This window comes from Amia ocellicauda, chromosome 5 (genome assembly GCF_036373705.1).
Source record: "Amia ocellicauda isolate fAmiCal2 chromosome 5, fAmiCal2.hap1, whole genome shotgun sequence".
NCBI classification, from domain to species: Eukaryota; Metazoa; Chordata; class Actinopteri; order Amiiformes; family Amiidae; genus Amia; species Amia ocellicauda.
In genome coordinates this window covers 32,850,315-32,871,067 of record NC_089854.1, presented here as the reverse complement: position 1 = coordinate 32,871,067, position 20,753 = coordinate 32,850,315, and the positions used below count along the sequence as shown (strand labels likewise).

Genomic DNA, 20,753 nt, shown 5'->3' with positions numbered 1-20,753 from the left:
GATTATGAAGTCACCCCGCACGTTTTGTAATTTGTTCGTGGGTTGTAACAAACTCTGCAGTGTAAATGCGACAGAATGTAGATAAGAACTATGCTGACAGTCGGACCAAACCACTTCCACTTCGACTTTGCAGTGTAATTGTAATGTATAGTCCTGAAATGCAGGATAACATCAACATGACCACCTGGCTTTCCAGATTCATGAGACAGCAACCCTGTGTTAGAATCTATTTCCAGGTATTTCAAAAAAATATTTAAACTAAAAACAAAAAAGTGTAGTTGGGAGTTCATCGTAATGGAGCTGTGCTTTTATTTCTTTGCTGTTGCACATGCAGGATGCCGTTTTGTTTTATGTGCTTGCAGTTTTTTTGTTTTTTTTCTCTCCTCACTGTAGTGCATTGATGTGCAATATTGATATACCACACAGTCAGGTTAGCAGTGAGCTGGTTGGTCAGCAGTCTAAGCATCTAAAGTAACAGACTCACAGAACACACTATATGTCATTCAGCAAAGGAGAGAAAAAACTCTGCCAGCTAACTATTAAACATTCTTTTAACTTTTGAAATTAAATTGTTATATTCGTCACCAGCTACTGTACTCAGTATGAGCTCTCCATCTGAATAAAGTGGTGTTGATTAGGGTCTAAAAACTAGAGGAGGCCTGCGACAGCTTAGAGACTTTTTAACTGATACAGCTGTGTGTGCTTGAATGCATAAGGCTATGGTGATTTTCATGTCAGTGATTTGTTCAGGGTTGGGGGTGAACTTCAACACTTTTTCAATTCCCATTCTTTTTTTTCAGATCCATTACAAATTCCAATCCCAGTTATTCTTGCCATTGACATAAAAGGCTCTACCAGAATTAGAATTTAATTGAAAAGGGAATTACAAATTGAATTGTAATGGGATAAAATTGAATTGACCCCAACCCTGGATTTGTTTCAAGCAATTGATTGAGGGTTTTGGAAACGTGGAGTCAGGGTTGAAACGGGTGCACTGAAATCAGTTTTGCTGTGAACTTATTTGAACGTGCAGCACACACTGGCTGGGAATATGCATTCTCTTGGGCTTTCCTGTGAGGTTAGCCATCAGTCAGCTGGGTGTGAGCGTGAAACGTCTGTCTCTTTGGGGATGCAGTGCAGATAGAACGGGCTTGTGTGTCAGTGGCAATATCAGAAGTGTGCACACAGTGGCTACAGTGAAGGACTGTACGTTGAGGGGGGCAAGCCTGCTCCTTCTAATGCAATGGAAGTTTCCTGTTTTATTCAGATCAGCTTACAGGAGATATCAAAATGCATTGGTTTGGGCTTTGGGTTGTAATGCACTGGCAGTTCCTTTGCATTTGTTTGCCATAAAATTTGAGATCTGGGGTTATGCCACAATCCTCAATGCAAAACCACTTTATTTTTTATTCTAAAAGGTAAAGTGGTTACATTCCAAGACTGCTTGCACCTCAAGGAGGGCTTATGTGTTTCTGCCTACAGCCTGCCCAGTGGGCCAGCTTACCAGGTAAAAGGATGACATACTGGATTGCCATTACCCTTACATATGAGTATAGAGGACATCAAACTATTCTGTATTGTTCTTCTGTACCGTATGCAGGAAGTCAAAGAAAACATCTGAAGTCACCTGATAACTGCCCCATACCATGCCACCCAGTATTTGTGTCCGTTTTTTCTTTGCCTTTGCCTTTTCTTTGCTGGGTGGTCTGTTTCCGGTTGTGGAGATGCAGCGATTGAAAGTCAGTCTTGCTGCTGTCCAACCGCAGTCGACTCCCAGACCTGTTACTGATGCAGGATGCAGTTCTTCTCTCTACTTGCAGCCGACAAAATGCTGCGCTGGCTACAATTGATTAATGGCTGGCTGTGCCGGGCAGCTGGCCCTCGGAAATATCCGCCTCCCCCTCTCCTCTCCACTGCTCTTCTCTCTCTCTCACTCTCACTCTCTCTCTCTCTCGCTCTCTCTCTCTCTCTGCACAAATCTGGAGGCAGGGGCTGGGCTAATCAGGAGCCAGGAGCGCTCCCATCCACATCTTGCAGCAGTTGCAGCAGACGCTACAGCAGTCTGGCACTGACCACCCTGCTGTTCCAGAATCCCTCTCTCCTGGGATGGATGCTTCCGTGGGGATTGGGAACCTGATCCAGCTTCCCCCCTAACTCCCGCCCTTCCGACAAGTGCCCCGGTCAGAGCTATCTGGCTGCTTGCAGAGCCTACGTAGCCTCTTGTTTTTCCCCCAGCCTGACTTTGAGGCGGGAATTCTTCTCTTCCTTTTTTATTTTTTTTTGGAGAATGTGATTTGAAGCTCATAGCAACTGTTGGAACTGCATGTAAGTTCTGCTGGACAGGGACGTGCAGGCGCTGTGATGCACTAGAGCTGGCGGACCTCTACTCCTTGCAAACCCCCAGCCTCCCCCTCCAACCCCTCCTCCTCCGCCTTCACGATTGCAAAAAACGAAAATGATCTTCAAAAACTCAGAAGCTTGGCAAAAGCTCTGGAAGAAGAACGTAAGTGGTGGTGGTGGTAACTTGGGGGGGAGAGGTGCATGGGGTGGAGGAGGGGTATGTCCTTTTAGGTCAGGGAGAGAGCCTATAGCCAACTCCTAATGGAGTAGGTGACCGTATTGAGTGTTCAGGCACCCAGAGGTGAGCGTCTTTGTTACCGATGCGTTTGCATTCTTTCTGCATCAGCAGCCTGGTGCTGTGTGTTAGCTGGAGAGGTTTGGAGAGCTCCCTGGTGGGAGAGGGCTATTTTTAGCTGCTGCTGATAGCGCACAGCTACGGCACAGAACTGGAGTGTTACTGAGGATTGCAGTTTATGACAGAGAGAAGGAAGCGCAGTGTGTGGGAAAGGGCCTGTTCCCACCAACTGCTTCAGATATTATATCATTACTTTATTTATTTTACTTTACGGTGTACAGATTCTCTATTTTAGTCTTCTTCCTGTATAACTGGTTTAAAGTGAAATGAGGTAATGACGTATTCCTTCCACCTCCCTGTGATTATTGTAATGGGCTATGGCTTATTGATTGCTTCATTGAAAAACATAAAATAATTAGAATAGGTAATTGAGACTAAACATGAGCAGTTAATACCAGTTTATGGGCTAGAACAAATCAAATGTTCAACCCTCATGCGCAACAGACTTGTCCCTTGTTGCGTTTTGAAATAAGCAGTAGAAAGTGGCTTCTGCCAAGAACTTAAAATGCGATAAAAAATGGGTTTGCTTTTTGGCGTGTAGGGCAAAGTTTTGGTTTGGTCTAGCCCTACGTCAGGAAAAAAAAACACTAAAACCGCAGTGTTTTTTGTTACAGACCATTTTGCTGCCATGTTAGGTACCCTTTCCCTTGTAATTCCTCCTTGCACTTGATATTGCATACATGCTCATTGTACATTCCTGCAGTGCACCCCAAAGCCCCACCCTGACAGATTGAGAAATGTCCCCTTCCATTCAAAGAGCCCAGCAGGGAATGGTTAAAGAATCCATGGAACTTTCCACTTTAAAAAATAAATACAATTCTTTCATCTCTAGTTTTGTTGATAGTTGATGTAAAGCAGGGATGACTGATGTAAGCAAAGTGACTAAGTCCACAATGTGAAAGCTTCCTCCCCCTCAGTTTTAGTAGTAATTAGGGATGCACAAGAAGGCAGGAATCTTTTTTTATTTTTATTTTTTTAGTTGTTACTTTTGGTGATTTTGCTGTACAGTGTCACAATTCGTAGCATGATATTTAAAGTCATGTGAAAGAGATGCAGTGTGTGAGAGAAGGTTGAAAGGTCCTTAGTAGATAACTCACTCCCTCTTCAGGGGTGTTCCAGCAGTTCAACTTGAACCTTTTACCGAAATGTTTTAGGTCAAATTCCTTCGTCATCTGAGAACAGGCGGCCTCTCTTCATATGTCTCATACTGGCCAAGTTTTTCTTTGTAAAAGTCTTACTGCATTGTTGTAATGCTGTTCACCTTAATAATGTAATGCTCCACTGACCTTTTCTGTGTACAGCTTCTTGTATATTGATCCATAAATAATGACCAAGTGGTTACGTGCCTTAGCACTTTTAGTGATGTAAATACAAATACAATGCTCTGTGTGGTAGTGAGATGTACTGATACAGGTCTTAGTGTGTGAGCACGGAGTTGTAGTGGTAACATCCCTGTGGACTCCATGGTTAAAAAAAAAATAAATACATGCTTTCAATGTAAGATAGTGTGTGGTGGGCTCAGACATGTATCAAAAAAAAAAAAAAAAAAGACAACATATATATATATATATATATATATATATATATATATATATATATATATATAAAATAGGTTTATTTGAGATCAGATGATGTATTGGTTAATTCTTTAAAATGGGACCTTGAATGATAATCTCACACTAGTAATATAAGCTGTCGAGATTTATTGGCACTTCAGGATTCTTGTGCCCTGTCATTGAGTCACAGTTGACCAATTTTCAATTCATTTTTCTCCTCCACTGTGGCCGTGTTTGCTCCATCAACTTTTTTCAACTATTAATTTACTTGTGATTGACTGTTTAGCACATAACATATGATGTCTTCTCCAGTGATATTTCCTCTAGATTTCTATACGGTATTGGTGAAGTGTTTTTAGACAACTGATACCTCATACTAAGTACCTCTCTGAGCATCACCACCAGACAACCGTTTCTACCTTCTTGGCAGGCACTCATACACTCACTCCAGAATCCCTGTCACAGGAGAAGGGTGTGGCTACAAATCCCCTCAAAAGATTCAAATGGCACGCTGGCTGTATGAATGCGAGCAGACGTTGGTTTATTTATCACTATATTGAGTCTTATCCTCTGAAGGGATTACAAGGCCTTTTCACCAGGCTTTGAGTCTTGTTCCTCAGACACGTCCTCCATTCTCCTGTAATCACAGTAATTACGAGGAAGAGAGCTGTCCTGGGAGTCGAAAGATTTTCTCTGCTGTTGGATGTAACCTTTCTGTGTGGCCGCGGCAACGTACGGACTGCTTGACTGCACTGTGCCTGGAGGAGGTTAATTGCATTTCAGCGGGAGCCTAATTGAAGAGGCCAGAAACAGTTATCAGCACTGATTAGCCTGCCAATGACCAGCTGCCTGCGCAGTGATTGCAAAGGAAGCTGCCGATTTCTTCGTCGCTTCCCTGTCCATAGATCTGAAATCATTGTTGTTAAACAGAGTAGTATGAGAGTGTTTGGATACATTAAATAAACCCTAAGGTTATAGTTTTCTTCTTCTTTTTTCAATATATGACCAGTCTGTATTCTATTTTTCATATGTATTAAACAGCTTTTTTATGTTTGGCTATATCACAGGCACCTCCTCAATCCAATGCATATTTCGTGTGAAAACTACAGCTACACACAACCAGTATGCCAGTAGCGCTAATCAACACATTGCTTATATGTCTGTCTACCTATCTATGATAATTAAAAAGAAAACCATACCTGAATTTGCCTTTGATTAAGATGCCTGCTACTACTTCTAATACTTATAACAAACTTTTAACAAGCTTTGGAACCGTTTCAGATCACAATGCGGGTAGAGTCTACATTTTTAAATCTACACGGAGAAACTGACATGGTCAGGATTGACATTTTGACCCACCAGTACCTGTCTTGAGTAAGCCTGGGTCAGAAGAACTCGCCCTCCAGGCCAGCGTGTTCACCCAGGTGTCCAGGCAGAGGCTTCCACTGCAGGACCTGTCTGGACCCTCCGTCGTCCCACGTCTCGGTGCACGTTAAAGGACAGCTATCCACCATAGAAGAGTTTTGGCTGATACAGTTCAATAAACAATACTGATGTGCAATTACTGGAACAGTTGCCTTGCATGTCTGTTACTGGCATTCAGAGATGCTTTCAGAGGGAAGTGATGCAGTGGCTTGCATTCGATCTCTTCCACAGCCTTGCCTGTTGCACACGGAGCCGCTCCCTGAGTTGAGCCTTTGAGTACATTGCTGACAGGGCTGCAGTGGGCTGGATGCCAGGCAGCTTCCCAGTCCCCGTTATCAGGAGCGATGACACAGCCGGTGTCTTTAAATCACTGTTGGAATCGGTTCTTAATGGAGATTTTAATTAAGTAGGAGCATGCTGGTTCATTGCGGTGCTTAAATAAAAATGGCAGTGTACATACTGGCACTTGGTGGAATGGAGGAGATGATAAAATGGTGCTACCGTCAGCACCACTGTGCGTTTCTGTCACGGATAGGTATACAGTTTGTCTAGTTTTGTCCCATATATTCTGGGTGCAAACCGAAAAAGTAAATTTTCATAAAAAACTGCTTCTATTGTCCACAGGGTTATAATCTAATATTTCTGTTCTTTACAATGTTAACCCTGGTAGAAATCTTAGCCAGGATCCTGTTTAAGATCCTGAAGGATCCTGTGCAGGATCCTGCAATATGATCTTATACAAGATCCTGTGCAGGATCCTTCAAGTTCTTGTAGGATCTTACAAGATCTGCTAGGATCCTACACAAGATCTTACACAACGTAGAATCTTGTAGGATCCTGTTCAGAATCCTGAAAGATCTTAAAGGATCCTACAGGATCCTGTGCCATATCCTATTATAATATCAAAAAAAGCAACGGCAAAGATCATTGTGTAGGAAAGTGAAAAAACTGTATTCTGTGTTTCATATCAAAGGAAACATAATATCCATAGGTGATAAAACTACTTAGATAATTATCTAGGTTTATCTAATTATCTATCAAGTATTGGGGGTGCATAGAGGATTTTCAATTAGTGGGGCTCATGAGCAGACATTTGCATTATTCGAATGAATAATGTCTAAGAAAAAACAGTGTCGTATTTAGTGGGGAGGGGCCTCGCAGCCATGGAAAACTGTGATTCTTTAAATCTAGCCCAGACTATCCCTGAGTTCTGAAGCCAGAGTGGCTAAACCATCTCCAGTAACATATTTATCTCAAATTGACTTGTATCCAACTTCATTAGTGAATGTATGGTAGGAAAACTATTTTATTGCCATTTTGTTATATTAAATGAAAGGAGGAGGTAGCAGGATGGTAGTCTTAATTGACTAGAATTAAAAGTACACCTACAGCTCCAAGAGACCACTCCAAGTTCAGAAGTCAATGTTAAGTGGTCTCTTCATTTTTTCTGTACTTTTAACATTGAAGATTAGTTAACCCAAGATACCATTTCTGAACAGGATTTAGGCCAGAATCCCGTTCCTGAACAGGATTTTGGCCATTTATAGACTAGCAGATCTGTGCGTGTGTACGTGTGTAAATCCTATCAAGTACAATTCTCTCTTTCTTGTGTGGCTTCCCATCCAAAGGGTGTTAATGGAGTCTTTGTTTCAGGAGGAGGTGGCTGCCAACCTGGGGCTTTCCACCACCCAAGCCCTGAGCACACTGAGGGACCAGCTATCTGCCCTGCTGGAGCAGCATCAGAAGAACAGCCACCGGAAGAGCAGCTTCAAGGTATGAGCTTCAGAGCCACACCACATAACCAGAAGCCAGCACAGCCTCACCAGTGCTCTACACAGCCAACACCCCACAGCCAGGGGAGTGGGCTGCTCCAGTCCTCTTGGTTTGCCAACTCCCCTGGTTAATGCTCACATTGCTTATTAATTCTTAACTGGCCCACAATAACAAGTGTTTAGTAAGTCCTGATTTAATAGGTGCGTTAACACTGCCATTTCTGATCCGGATCAAATGCATCAGTACATTTGATCAGGATCAGTGGTGTCACGGCTACACTGCCATTTGATCAGGATCAACTTTCAGCCGCCACATGGGTCTTCACATGCGCACTGATGCATTTGATCCTGATCTGTACCATCTCCCTGAGAGGTGCATTTGATCTGATCACCGAACATTTACACTGCCATTTCTGAGCCGGATCAAACGCTACCGATGCATTTGATGCGGATCAGAAATGGCAGTGTAAATGCGCCTATTGATGTGTTTGAAATGTTTAACGTGACTGCGCTCAAAGGCAAGATTTGGGTAAAACAAAGAAAAAAACAGGATTAAAAAATGTATGGTTTTATGCATTTTTACATGTTGCTACGATGTATAAGTAAAATGTATAGCACTTTTCCACTTCTATTCTGTCATATAAGCAACTTTTAACATGTTAAAATATAAAACTCCCCAAACAATGACACATGTCAAAGCTGACATTGTTTGCCTTTTCAGTGTTTCGGGATGCGTTGTCATAACTTAGAGGAAACAATGCAGAAGGGCTCAATGCCCCTCAGCAATATGAGTCATCTGAGTGTTTGCGTTTCCTGGTCTTACTCCTTGATCATTTCATAGAGTAGATTACATGAAGTGTATCACTTCTACATGGACTGCTGCTTTGTCAGCTTCCATAAAACTCTATTCAGGCCAGGGGCCAGCACCCCCCAACCCCCTCCACTCGACAATCCGCTAGCAGCCCTTCACCCACAGCAACAATTCAGTAACTGACCATCATGCCTATGAACATTTCTTGGGGACCCCTGAACTGGTTTACTTTTCGCCTTCATGTCATCTATCAGTGCAAGCCTGTTTGTGCATCCAGACCTTTTCCACCATTCCGTGCAGAAATTTGTTTTGGTGCCTGAAAAATGTGGAAGATGAAAGCAGCAGTGTGGAGTACCGGTTAGGGCTCTGCACTCCTGAGCCGAGGGTCTTGGGTTCAGTTGTAGATTGCTCCAGTAAAACCTGTATAAATGGCTAGTTGCATGTCAAAATAATGTGATCTATTGTGAAAATAGTAAGTTGCCCTGGATAAGTGTGTTCTCTTAGAAATATAATAATATTGCCAAATTAATGTGTTTTGGAAGGGGTGGCTCCTGCAAAAAGTATTCAGGCTGATGGCAATATATTGCCACCTGGCAAGGTAACTATCTTCAGCTGAATAAAAATTACTCTTCTATTTAAGTTAAAATGTAAAACAATGATACTTGTTTGCTGAGCATTAATTAAAACTTATCCACAGTTCTTACAGCACCATTTCACGTCAAGGCATCTGCCCTTTGTTTCAGTAACCTTCCCTGAGCACTGAGGTTGTTTGCAGTAATAGCAACATATATACAGCTCTGGGAAAAAATAAGACCACTTCAGAAATCAGTGTTAAGTGGTCTCTTCATTTTTTCCAGAGCTGTGTGTGTATATATACACTCACCTAAAGGATTATTAGGAACACCTGTTCAATTTCTCATTAATGCAATTATCTAACCAACCAATCACATGGCAGTTGCTTCAATGCATTTAGGGGTGTGGTCCTGGTCAAGACAATCTCCTAAACTCCAAACTGAATGTCTGAATGGGAAAGAAAGGTGATTTAAGCAATTTTGAGCGTGGCATGGTTGTTGGTGCCAGACGGGCCGGTCTGAGTATTTCACAATCTGCTCAGTTACTGGGATTTTCACGCACAACCATTTCTAGGGTTTACAAAGAATGGTGTGAAAAGGGAAAAACATCCAGTATGCAGCAGTCCTGTGGGCGAAAATGCCTTGTTGATGCTAGAGGTCAGAGGAGAATGGGCCGACTGATTCAAGCTGATAGAAGAGCAACTTTGACTGAAATAACCACTCGTTACAACCGAGGTATGCAGCAAAGCATTTGTGAAGCCACAACACGTACAACCTTGAGGCGGATGGGCTACAACAGCAGAAGACCCCACCGGGTACCACTTATCTCCACTACAAATAGGAAAAAGAGGCTACAATTTGCACAAGCTCACCAAAATTGGACAGTTGAAGACTGGAAAAATGTTGCCTGGTCTGATGAGTCTCGATTTCTGTTGAGACATTCAGATGGTAGAGTCAGAATTTGGCGTAAACAGAATGAGGACATGGATCCATCATGCCTTGTTACCACTGTGCAGGCTGGTGGTGGTGGTGTAATGGTGTGGGGGATGTTTTCTTGGCACACTTTAGGCCCCTTAGTGCCAATTGGGCATCGTTTAAATGCCACGGCCTACCTGAGCATTGTTTCTGACCATGTCCATCCCTTTATGACCACCATGTACCCATCCTCTGATGGCTACTTCCAGCAGGATAATGCACCATGTCACAAAGGTCGAATCATTTCAAATTGGTTTCTTGAACATGACAATGAGTTCACTGTACTAAACTGGCCCCCACAGTCACCAGATCTCAACCCAATAGAGCATCTTTGGGATGTGGTGGAACGGGAGCTTCGTGCCCTGGATGTGCATCCCACAAATCTCCATCAACTGCAAGATGCTATCCTATCAATATGGGCCAACATTTCTAAAGAATGCTTTCAGCACCTTGTTGAATCAATGCCACGTAGAATTAAGGCAGTTCTGAAGGCGAAAGGGGGTCAAACACAGTATTAGTATGGTGTTCCTAATAATCCTTTAGGGGAGTGTGTATATATATATATATACACACACACATATATACACCGTCCCTCCCCACCTCACTCCACCACCAGGCAGGGTTGCCAGACACTTGCCTCCAAATTTAAACCATTTGTGAGGGGGAAAAAAGACACATGTAAAGCTTTTTTCAGCAGTTTTCCCCACGTACTGTGTCTGTTCAACCATGGCAGGTGTAATCAAACCATTCCCCTCTCCAGAAATGGGCCCTTACTGTATGTAGCTGTGCATTGAGGGATGCAGCCTGGATGAAAAGTATATTTGATTCCCACCTGATAATTTAAATAAGCATAGGTGTGTAATCTTATATTACCAGTGCGACATACACTCCCCTAAAGGATTATTAGGAACACCATACTAATACTGTGTTTGACCCCCTTTCGCCTTCAGAACTGCCTTAATTCTACGTGGCATTGATTCAACAAGGTGCTGAAAGCATTCTTTAGAAATGTTGGCCCATATTGATAGGATAGCATTTTGCAGTTGATGGAGATTTGTGGGAAGCACATCCAGGGCACGAAGCTCCCGTTCCACCACATCCCAAAGATGCTCTATTGGGTTGAGATCTGGTGACTGTGGGGGCCAGTTTAGTACAGTGAACTCATTGTCATGTTCAAGAAACCAATTTGAAATGATTCGACCTTTGTGACATGGTGCATTATCCTGCTGGAAGTAGCCATCAGAGGATGGGTACATGGTGGTCATAAAGGGATGGACATGGTCAGAAACAATGCTCAGGTAGGCCGTGGCATTTAAACGATGCCCAATTGGCACTAAGGGGCCTAAAGTGTGCCAAGAAAACATCCCCCACACCATTACACCACCACCACCAGCCTGCACAGTGGTAACAAGGCATGATGGATCCATGTTCTCATTCTGTTTACGCCAAATTCTGACTCTACCATCTGAATGTCTCAACAGAAATCGAGACTCATCAGACCAGGCAACATTTTTCCAGTCTTCAACTGTCCAATTTTGGTGAGCTTGTGCAAATTGTAGCCTCTTTTTCCTATTTGTAGTGGAGATGAGTGGTACCCGGTGGGGTCTTCTGCTGTTGTAGCCCATCCGCCTCAAGGTTGTACGTGTTGTGGCTTCACAAATGCTTTGCTGCATACCTCGGTTGTAACGAGTGGTTATTTCAGTCAAAGTTGCTCTTCTATCAGCTTGAATCAGTCGGCCCATTCTCCTCTGACCTCTAGCATCAACAAGGCATTTTCGCCCACAGGACTGCCGCATACTAGATGTTTTTCCCTTTTCACACCATTCTTTGTAAACCCTAGAAATGGTTGTGCGTGAAAATCCCAGTAACTGAGCAGATTGTGAAATACTCAGACTGGCCCGTCTGGCACCAACAACCATGCCACGCTCAAAATTGCTTAAATCACCTTTCTTTCCCATTCAGACATTCAGTTTGGAGTTCAGGAGATTGTCTTGACCAGGACCACACCCCTAAATGCATTGAAGCAACTGCCATGTGATTGGTTGGTTAGATAATTGCATTAATGAGAAATTGAACAGGTGTTCATAATAATCCTTTAGGTGAGTGTATATGTGTGTGTGTGTATGTATATGTATATATATATGTTTTTTTTTTTCAAAAGTCTGTCCTAAATACAATTACACATAATTGCACATAACAAAATATGCATAAAACCATAATTTTAGAAACTGCGTTACTTTTCTTTAAAGTGGGATTGTGTGATATTGACAGAGGGGGAAAAAACTAAAGTTGCTTGAATGAATTCTGATCACTCAGTTTGGTGCAGAATTGTTTATAACATTTATTTTCAGAAGTCTTGGGATGTTTTGACCTGGAAAAGTCAGGGAATGCGAGACTTCTCAGCTTGACGTTCTGGCTCAAGTCTCGATTTGATATAATTCTAATGCCACCCTGCCCTAGATAAATAAAAACTTTGTGTATTTGATCAAAAAGTGATTATTTACATTGCTTTGAATTCTTCAGAACATGCTTTCAAAACAGAATTTGACAGGATGTTTTTATTTGCTTTAGCTTATGAAGTAATTATACTTTATTTGTATATGTGGACTGTGGGCTTTTATTTTAACTGCACTGTGGGAACCTTTGCAAAAGCCTTCTGTTGATCAGAAATGTTCTGCCAGCTCGGGTTAAGAACACAAGGACAGCTAAGGATGTTTAGGGAAAGAAAATCAATTAAGATGTAAAATATATATATATATATGCGATTTACAGGCTGGAGGCGAATTATGAAAATGCATTGCATTGAATGTTGTCACTGTGAATCTGAACATGTATGTTTTTTTTTTTCTTTTTTTAAATACTGATTATGATTTGAAAACATGGTTGTCTTTTTCTAGTACGCATTGTCTTGTATGTTCTTCTGTTGCAGGAGCTATGGGGAAAGAGCTTCCTTCACCATGACAACCGCTACTCCAGCTTCCATTGGCCGGGAGCCGCCCTCACGCTGCTGGTTGTGATTGGGCTGCTGTGTTGCCATGGGAGCCAGCCGCAGGGCAGGTAAAGCACAAATGTAGAGATGGAGAAAATCAATGTTTTAACTCATCAGTGTGAAGTCTTTTTTTAAATGGATAGATTTCGATTTTTTTCAGAGAGCATGTTTACATCAAAACTGTCCTAATGCACATGTTGGGGGGTGACTGAATCATATTCAGTAGTTTTGGAATCCTAAACAAAGGTATTAGTAGTATATTGATAGGTCCAATGTTTTGACTGTATGTGATTGGACTTGCCCTTGTGGTAATCCTGCACTTAAGGTGCATAAGCCCCTCTGTAGAATGAAAGTGTTGTCTTGTGGAGGTGTGGTTCTGGTGCTGACTTGCGCTGTGGTGGTGCTGTCTGTTGCAGCCAGGGCATCGAGCTGGTCAACGCTGGGGCGCTCTTCCTGCTGCTGCTGCTCAACCTCTTCCTCATCGGGCGGCAGGAGAGGCTGAAGAAGAGTGAGATCGTGCGCAGGCTGCAGGCCATCATTGATGGGCTGAATGGTGAGCTGAGCAAGAGGGGGCACGGCCAGGCTGGGCAGGGGATGTCCTGCTTAGGCAGTGGAGTAGGTGGCCCTCTTCCCTCTGGACGAGGGTTGAGGTCAAATCCAGTTTCACTCTTCCCATCGCCAATGTAATTCCTTTTTGAATTCTAATTGCTGTGTCTAGAAGTTACACCCTGTGCCACAACATTATTTTTGCCATTTTATTTGTAGTCATTCTAGTTCACTGAAGCTTATGTGAGGTAGTGTTGTATTTTGCGTCAGGTTGATTATCAGCTGTTCCTGTGGAGCCTGGTAAGGCAAATGCAAAATCCATTTTATCTCCCTGATTGGTGCCTTCTTTGTTTCCTCAGACACGATTGGCAGTGTGGAGCCGGTGAAGTGGGCACCCTCGCTGTACCCAGACCTTTATATGCCCCCCTCGCCCTCCTGGTCTCTGCACTGGGCGTACCGGGATGGCCAGCTGGTGAATGTGCCCGTCAGCCTGTTGGTGGAGGGGGATGTGATCGCCCTGCGCCCCGGCCAGGAGTCTTTCACCTCGCTGCGTGGCATCAAGGTACAACTCTCTCTCTCTCTGTCTCTCTCCCACAGTTCCTATTCCTAGGTCCCTCTCCCTTCCCTCAGTCCCTCTCCATCTCCTAAACCTCCCGTTAAATCATTCTGTTAATGGTGTGTTCTGGTCAGAAGTCTATTTTGCAGTGCAGTGCTTCTGTGTGAGCGCTGCTCTTGCTGTCCCTAAATGTCAGTCTGTTCTCTTAGGATGATGAGCACATCGTCCTGGAGCCCGGGGACCTGTACCCCCCATTCTCCCCTCCCCCCTCCCCCCGGGGCAACGAGAAGAAGGGCCCACAGAGCCCCCAGCAGTTCCGCCTCTTCAGGGTGGTCCGCACCCCCGTCCTGGACAGCGTCAGGTGGGTAGGCAACAAGCAAAAAAATACACGTTTTGCATTAGAATACTAGAACTACTGGATGTGCAACATGGGGAAATTAAAGCAGTTGACAGTCAGTCAGCTTTGTCTTGTTTTGCTCAGGTTTTCTATCCATTCCAGGTTGCTTTTAATAAAGCAACTTACCTGGCTTACTGGTTGATATGGAGAGGTGGATGTGTTGAACTAAAAGTGAGCTTGGTGAGAGATCCCCGTGATTATAGCCTATGCTTTCCTCACAGGCTTAAATAAGAGCCATGAATGTGTTGCACTGCATTCCTCCTTAAAGAATCAGAGATTGTCCTGGTATAGTACACACACGTTTCCCTAAGCACGAATGATATCAGCATGCGTTAAAGTGTTTCACAATGACAAGGTCGGAGGGCATGCCGTGATGCTGATGATTGAGCCAGGGTTAAGTGTGTAGAGCAAGGGGTTGCTATGACTGTGTGTTGAGTGTCTGGTCTGCCTGCTCCTTCAGGAACAGCCTGGATCAGGCCCTGTGTCGGCCCGTGACGGCCCTGAACAACGAGAGGTTTACAGTGCAGTCCATCATGGCCAAGTTCGTCTGCCTGGTCGTGCTGGTAAGAGCCCCCTTCCTGTGTCCAGCCTCTCAGTGTGCCCTGCTCGCTCTGGTCAGCTCTGGGCAGCTCTGGGCAATCAATTCATATATATAGCGCCTTAAATAATGTAAAATGTCTCAATGTACTTTACAAAACGAGAGAAAAGACACAAACCCCCACCAACAGCAAAATTGAGCTGATTTGCTGATTTTAAGAGATGGGTGATTTATATAGACCTGTCAGAGCTGCTTCCCTGAGGATTCTTCAGAAAGATACAGCTATGCTATGGGTATCTGTTTTAAGTCACTCATAAGACCCAAGTGCTTCTCTGCTGTTAAAAGCTAGGACAACTATAATGCGTCAGTGCTGCATCGGCTGGTCTCCTAAATCTAACGAGCGTTTGATAATCCTTCCTTTTGCTTTTGATTAAGTCTCACAGACCGCATCTGAACAAATTTAGGTTGCGCTACACAAAGATCCAATCCTTTCAGGTCTGAAGTGCCATGTCTGTTTCATATTGTGCCTTTCATATATTTCTGTCCCCTGCTGTCTGTGTTCAACCACCCACTTTTCGCTTGATGGCCAGCTCATATTTTCCTGCTCCCGGGATCATCTTGAATCTTGAGAGTTCCTTTAATATTGACCTCCCTCACTGTCCTGCTTTATGTTTTGATTTACCTTATGAAATTGACTTGAGGGTAATATCTTACATATCTGAGGTGCGATTGTGGTGGAAGAAGGTTTTGGAGTCTGCAGTTCTAATCAGAATTTATTACATGCATGGGAAGAATAGCAGAACACAGAACTTAAAAGTATTAAGCAAGTATGATACTGTTCTTCAAACTTTTCAAGGTATAACAAAGCTTCTATATCCGTTCTGAGACATACCCTCAAGGGGCTTAACATTTTACAAACAGTGTCTGTCATTCCTAATATCTATAGCAGTGATATCATTGGCATTCTAAACAAAGCCTTCCCATCTCATTAATATTATTATTATGACTCATGAATATGAATCATTAACCTCTAAATTGCCAGCTGCATTGGAAGGTCATTTTCAGTTCATTAGTTGCAAGAAAGGAACGTAAATTGCTGATTACCAAGAAGGGAGTCTTAGAAAAGGTAAGAGAACATTTTCCTTACAAGAATGCAGGCAATTAAAGTTAAATTAAAGGACACACCACACAAAGGACAAAGGCAAGATAGGATTTCCATATTTTTCCCCCCACACTAGCAATGAGATTAAATCATTGAATGTTTGATTTCATTGAAGTGGGTGATCTGTAGCTTTATGGAGTTCTTCTAGAATGGCACATTATGTTTTTGAAGGTTGTTATTTTTATATAGAATGAGAAGAATGACTGGGCCAAGCAGTCAGGAAGTCAAATGCAGGACTTGGTTTAATGCTGCTGTTTTCAGTGTGACAGTGTGGCCATTTAGTGCTCATTCTCTGTTCCTGTTTGTGTAGTAAACCTTCTCCCCTCTCTGCAGGTGGCTTTCCTGACAGCCAACACAGTGCGTTATTTCATGGATGCCCCTGGACTCACACCCGGGCAGTTCAATTTCATCCAGCTCCAGGTACACACCGCCTGATTTCTGCTCCTCAGCTTCCTCCCCTGCTCACTTTCAAAGAGTCATGTAGATTTACTGTACTATTCTCTCAGCCTGTCGATTACACTTTTGTCGGTCACTTTTCAATGTCTTATGAAGTACAGTTTTACCAGATGTAAATATATACAGTGAGGGAAAAAAGTATTTGATCCCCTGCTGATTTTGTACGTTTGCCCACTGACAAAGAAATGATCAGTCTAGAATTTTAATGGTAGGTGTATTTTAACAGTGAGAGACAGAATAACAGCAAAAAAAAACACATTTCAAAAATAGTTATAAATTGATTTGCATGTTAATGAGGGAAATAAGTATTTGACCCCTTCGACTTAGTACTTGGTGGCAAAACCCTTGTTGGCAATCACAGAGGTCACACGTTTCTTGTAGTTGACCACCAGGTTTGCACACATCTCAGGAGGGATTTTGTTCCACTCCTCTTTGCAGATCCTCTCCAAGTCATTAAGGTTTCGAGGCTGACGTTTGGCAACTCGAACCTTCAGCTCCCTCCACAGATTTTCTATGGGATTAAGGTCTGGAGACTGGCTAGGCCACTCCAGGACCTTAATGTGCTTCTTCTTGAGCCACTCCTTTGTTGCCTTGGCTGTGTGTTTTGGGTCATTGTCATGCTGGAATACCCATCCACGACCCATTTTCAATGCCCTGGTTGAGGGAAGGAGGTTCTCACCCAAGATTTGACGGTACATGGCCCCGTCCATCGTCCCTTTGATGTGGTGCAGTTGTCCTGTCCCCTTAGCAGAAAAACACCCCCCAATCATACTGTTTCCACCTCCATGTTTGATGGTGGAGATGGTGTTCTTTGGGTCATTCCTCCTCCTCCAAACACGGCGAGTTGAGTTGATGCCAAAGAGCTCGATTTTGGTCTCATCTGACCACAACACTTTCACCCAGTTCTCCTCTGAATCATTCAGATGTTGACAAACTTCAGACGGGCCTGTACATGTGCTTTCTTGAGCAGGGGGGCCTTGCGGGCGCTGCAGGATTTCAGTCCTTCACGGCGTAGTGTGTTACCAATTGTTTTCTTGGTGACTATGGTCCCAGCTGCCTTGAGATCATTAACAAGATCCTCCCGTGTAGTTCTGGGCTGATTCCTCACCGTTCTCATGATCATTGAAACTCCACGAGGTGAGATCTTGCATGGAGCCCCAGACCGAGGGAGACTGACAGTTATTTTGTGTTTCTTCCATTTGCGAATAATCGCACCAACTGTTGTCACCTTCTCACCAAGCTGCTTGGCGATGGTGTTGTAGCCCATTCCAGCCTTGTGTAGGTCTACAATCTTGTCCCTGACATCCTTGGACAGCTCTTTGGTCTTGGCCATGGTGGAGAGTTTGGAATCTGATTGATTGATTGCTTCTGTGGACAGGTGTCTTTTATACAGGTAACGAGCTGAGATTAGGAGCACTCCCTTTAAGAGAGTGCTCCTAATCTCAGCTCGTTACCTGTATAAAAGACACCTGGGAGCCAGAAATCTTGCTGATTGATAGGGGATCAAATACATATTTCCCTCATTAACATGCAAATCAATTGATAACTGTTTTGAAATGCGTTTTTCAGGATTTTGTTGTTGTTATTCTGTCTCTCACTGTTAAAATACACCTACCATTAAAATTATAGACTGATCATTTCTTTGTCAATGGGCAAACGTACAAAATCAGCAGGGGATCAAATACTTTTTTCCCTCACTGTATGCTGCAATGATACCCGGCTTTTCTGATCCCTTTCCTAATTAGAGCAATCAGTCATTATTGAAAGCAGCCTACCCCATTAAAAAGGGTTTATCGACTTCCTTGGCAAACATATGAAAAGCCTCCCACCATTTGTAGCTATGTGCTGTGTGGAGGCTGTTCTGTTCTGTTGGAAATGTCAACATCATTCACATCAGTAGTGTGCCTATACCACTAAATGCATTGTGAGCAGCTGTTTCTGCTGTCCAGATTACTCTTGGTATAAACAGTATCCTCCAGGTTTATTTATACCCTGGAATAAATAGGAACAAAAAAAGCTTAAAAAAAAAAAAAAAAAAAAAAAAAGATAAATGGATTGGATAATGTGTCTGGCTGGAAATAAGTCTAAAAATGTTGTACTGTAATCTTATTACCACTGCACAGAACAAACTCATATTTGTCATACATTAAATACAATAAACAGGAGGGTAATATTTATCCATACCCTTGTAGTTAGTACTGTAGTATTTGTATTTGACTAGAAGCCTCCTGTAGTGGTCTATGAGGGTCTGGCACTATGAGGGGCTGAGCATGTTGTGATGTTTTAGTGATGTGCTGCCCGCCGGTTATGTTCCAGGTGATGGGGGTGCTGCCCATCCTTCCACTGCTGTTCCCTGTGATGTGGGTGCTGGTAAACGCCTACGGAGAGGCCCGCGTCCTGGCTGAGTCCAGTCGGACCTCTCCCACCAGCCTGGTGAGCTGCTCTGCCCTCCCCTCTCCACTCTCTCCCACTCAATTTCACCACCGCATCACCAGGGCCACTGTTTCACTGTCTGCACTTGCCAGTTCATTAGGGGAAACTTCCCCAGCTTTGACTAATCGTTATGTGCTCAGATTATCACAGTACAGGAGTTGGGGGTTCTGTCTGTTCATCCCCAGAGCAGGGTACATGTCCAATTCAAGATTTTTGGGATGCTGCACAGAGCAGTGACCACACACCACATACAATGGGAGCTTGTGCTCTCTCTGTCCCTGTGCCAGAAAGCAGGTGATACTCTTAAACTACAGATCACATACAGCTCAAGACACTAAAGCAAATGAAGCACATGGCACAGTAGCTATATCTGTCTACAAGAACTGGCCCCCTCTTTGGCAGTGTCCTCTGAACAAAACTGACCAATATGTCTTAAACCACTACAAAGCACAACCATGATAATACATTGGTTGCTAATACACTGCATTTATTTGTGCAGTAGAACTAGGTGGAACTAGCCAGAGAGAGCAGAAAATCAGAATCAGATATGCAACACCTTCGGCAAGAAATTTAAATGTTTTGAACGGGAAAAGGAAATTTGTCTTGAGTCCCTGGGTTTCCAAGATGGAAGTCTTTAATATTTCACCCATCTACATGACCTCTGGGGTAAAGTGCTTGTCATTTTTGGGGAGTATCTATCAAAACCTTGGTCTTGTCTTCCCTCACTTTTCCACGGTGACCATTCACTAACTGAGCCCCATTAGTGAAGTCATTTGCTCTGTAATACCTGCTGAGTTTGTGTCCCAAATCGAATAGCAGCATTCACCTCTGGAAATGTCACGCATTTAAAGAGATCCATGAGAGATTCATCCTTCTAGCATATGAGAAAAGGGTAAGGTATTGATAGGCCCTTTAACCCTTTCTGCCAAGTCAACAGATCACAGATGACTACATGTCTAGATTTCAGTTGTAGGTGTCTGAAGGAGAAGTGAGAAGCTAGATCAGTCTGGTTCTGAGTTTTAGGAAGTAAGTGATGGACGGGGACAATAACAAAACCTGTGTGTGGAGGGGGGTGGAGGGGAAGCTGTGTGTGTGTGTGTGTATGCTCGCGTCTTGTTTGTAGCACTGATAAAAGCTGAGTGCTGGTGGTGTCCGAGGGGAGAGCCCATGAGATCGCCCTGCCTGTTTGTGTTAACCGGCTTCTTCTCTCGCTCTAGCTGGCTAAGTTCTCAGAGGACACTCTAAGCAGCTACACGGAGGTGGTGTCTTCACAGGTATATGCCCTGAACAATCCCTACCCTCCCTCCCAGCCTTTCCCTCTCTCACCTTCCCTTTCACTCCTTCATTCTTCCTTTCCATTTTTGGCCCCCTGTCCTTTCCATTCTGCAGTCTCTCCAGTTGAAATACCCTAAATGGTTCCTATTCCTCCCAGATCTCCCTAGCCTTGAACTGAGTTTCCTGCACTTTCTGGTGTGTTTCTGCCCTTTGCTCCCTCTTTTTGTGTATAACTTGTCTTTTTGGAGCCTATGCATCATTAGCCTCCCCTTGTTTATGGCTCATCACGAGATTTGGTCCATTATGCTACTTTTTTCATTGCACATAAGTGCTAATGCCTGTCTCTCTCCCTGCATTTCAAATGTTTAATCCCCCTGTACCTGCACACATTACCTCGATACTCCCCCACACCAACATCCTCTTTACCCCCAGATTCACAGCAGTCTCACTGACAGGACACTTAGCCTTTAAATGAAGTGATGCTGTACAAACAGCAGGCTACAGCCTTTAATCAGTATAGATTACGACAGGATTAATCTTCGGGGTGGTGCCAAAGCATCCCTTTTTTTGCCTGATTTTGTGATTTGACTCTTTT

At 43.5% G+C, this 20,753-nt stretch overlaps 1 protein-coding gene across 1 annotated transcript in view; it reads left to right on the top strand.

The window, feature by feature from the left end:
- Positions 1-20,753, top strand: part of tmem94 (transmembrane protein 94) — a 51,965-nt gene that overhangs the window by 3,789 nt on the left and 27,423 nt on the right. The window contains exons 3-11 of the mRNA XM_066704850.1: positions 7,330-7,449; positions 12,736-12,863; positions 13,212-13,348; positions 13,701-13,903; positions 14,107-14,258; positions 14,755-14,857; positions 16,328-16,414; positions 18,767-18,883; positions 20,101-20,157. Of these exons, the coding sequence (XP_066560947.1) occupies positions 7,330-7,449; positions 12,736-12,863; positions 13,212-13,348; positions 13,701-13,903; positions 14,107-14,258; positions 14,755-14,857; positions 16,328-16,414; positions 18,767-18,883; positions 20,101-20,157 (1,104 nt within the window). The remainder of the gene's footprint in view (positions 1-7,329; positions 7,450-12,735; positions 12,864-13,211; positions 13,349-13,700; positions 13,904-14,106; positions 14,259-14,754; positions 14,858-16,327; positions 16,415-18,766; positions 18,884-20,100; positions 20,158-20,753) is intronic.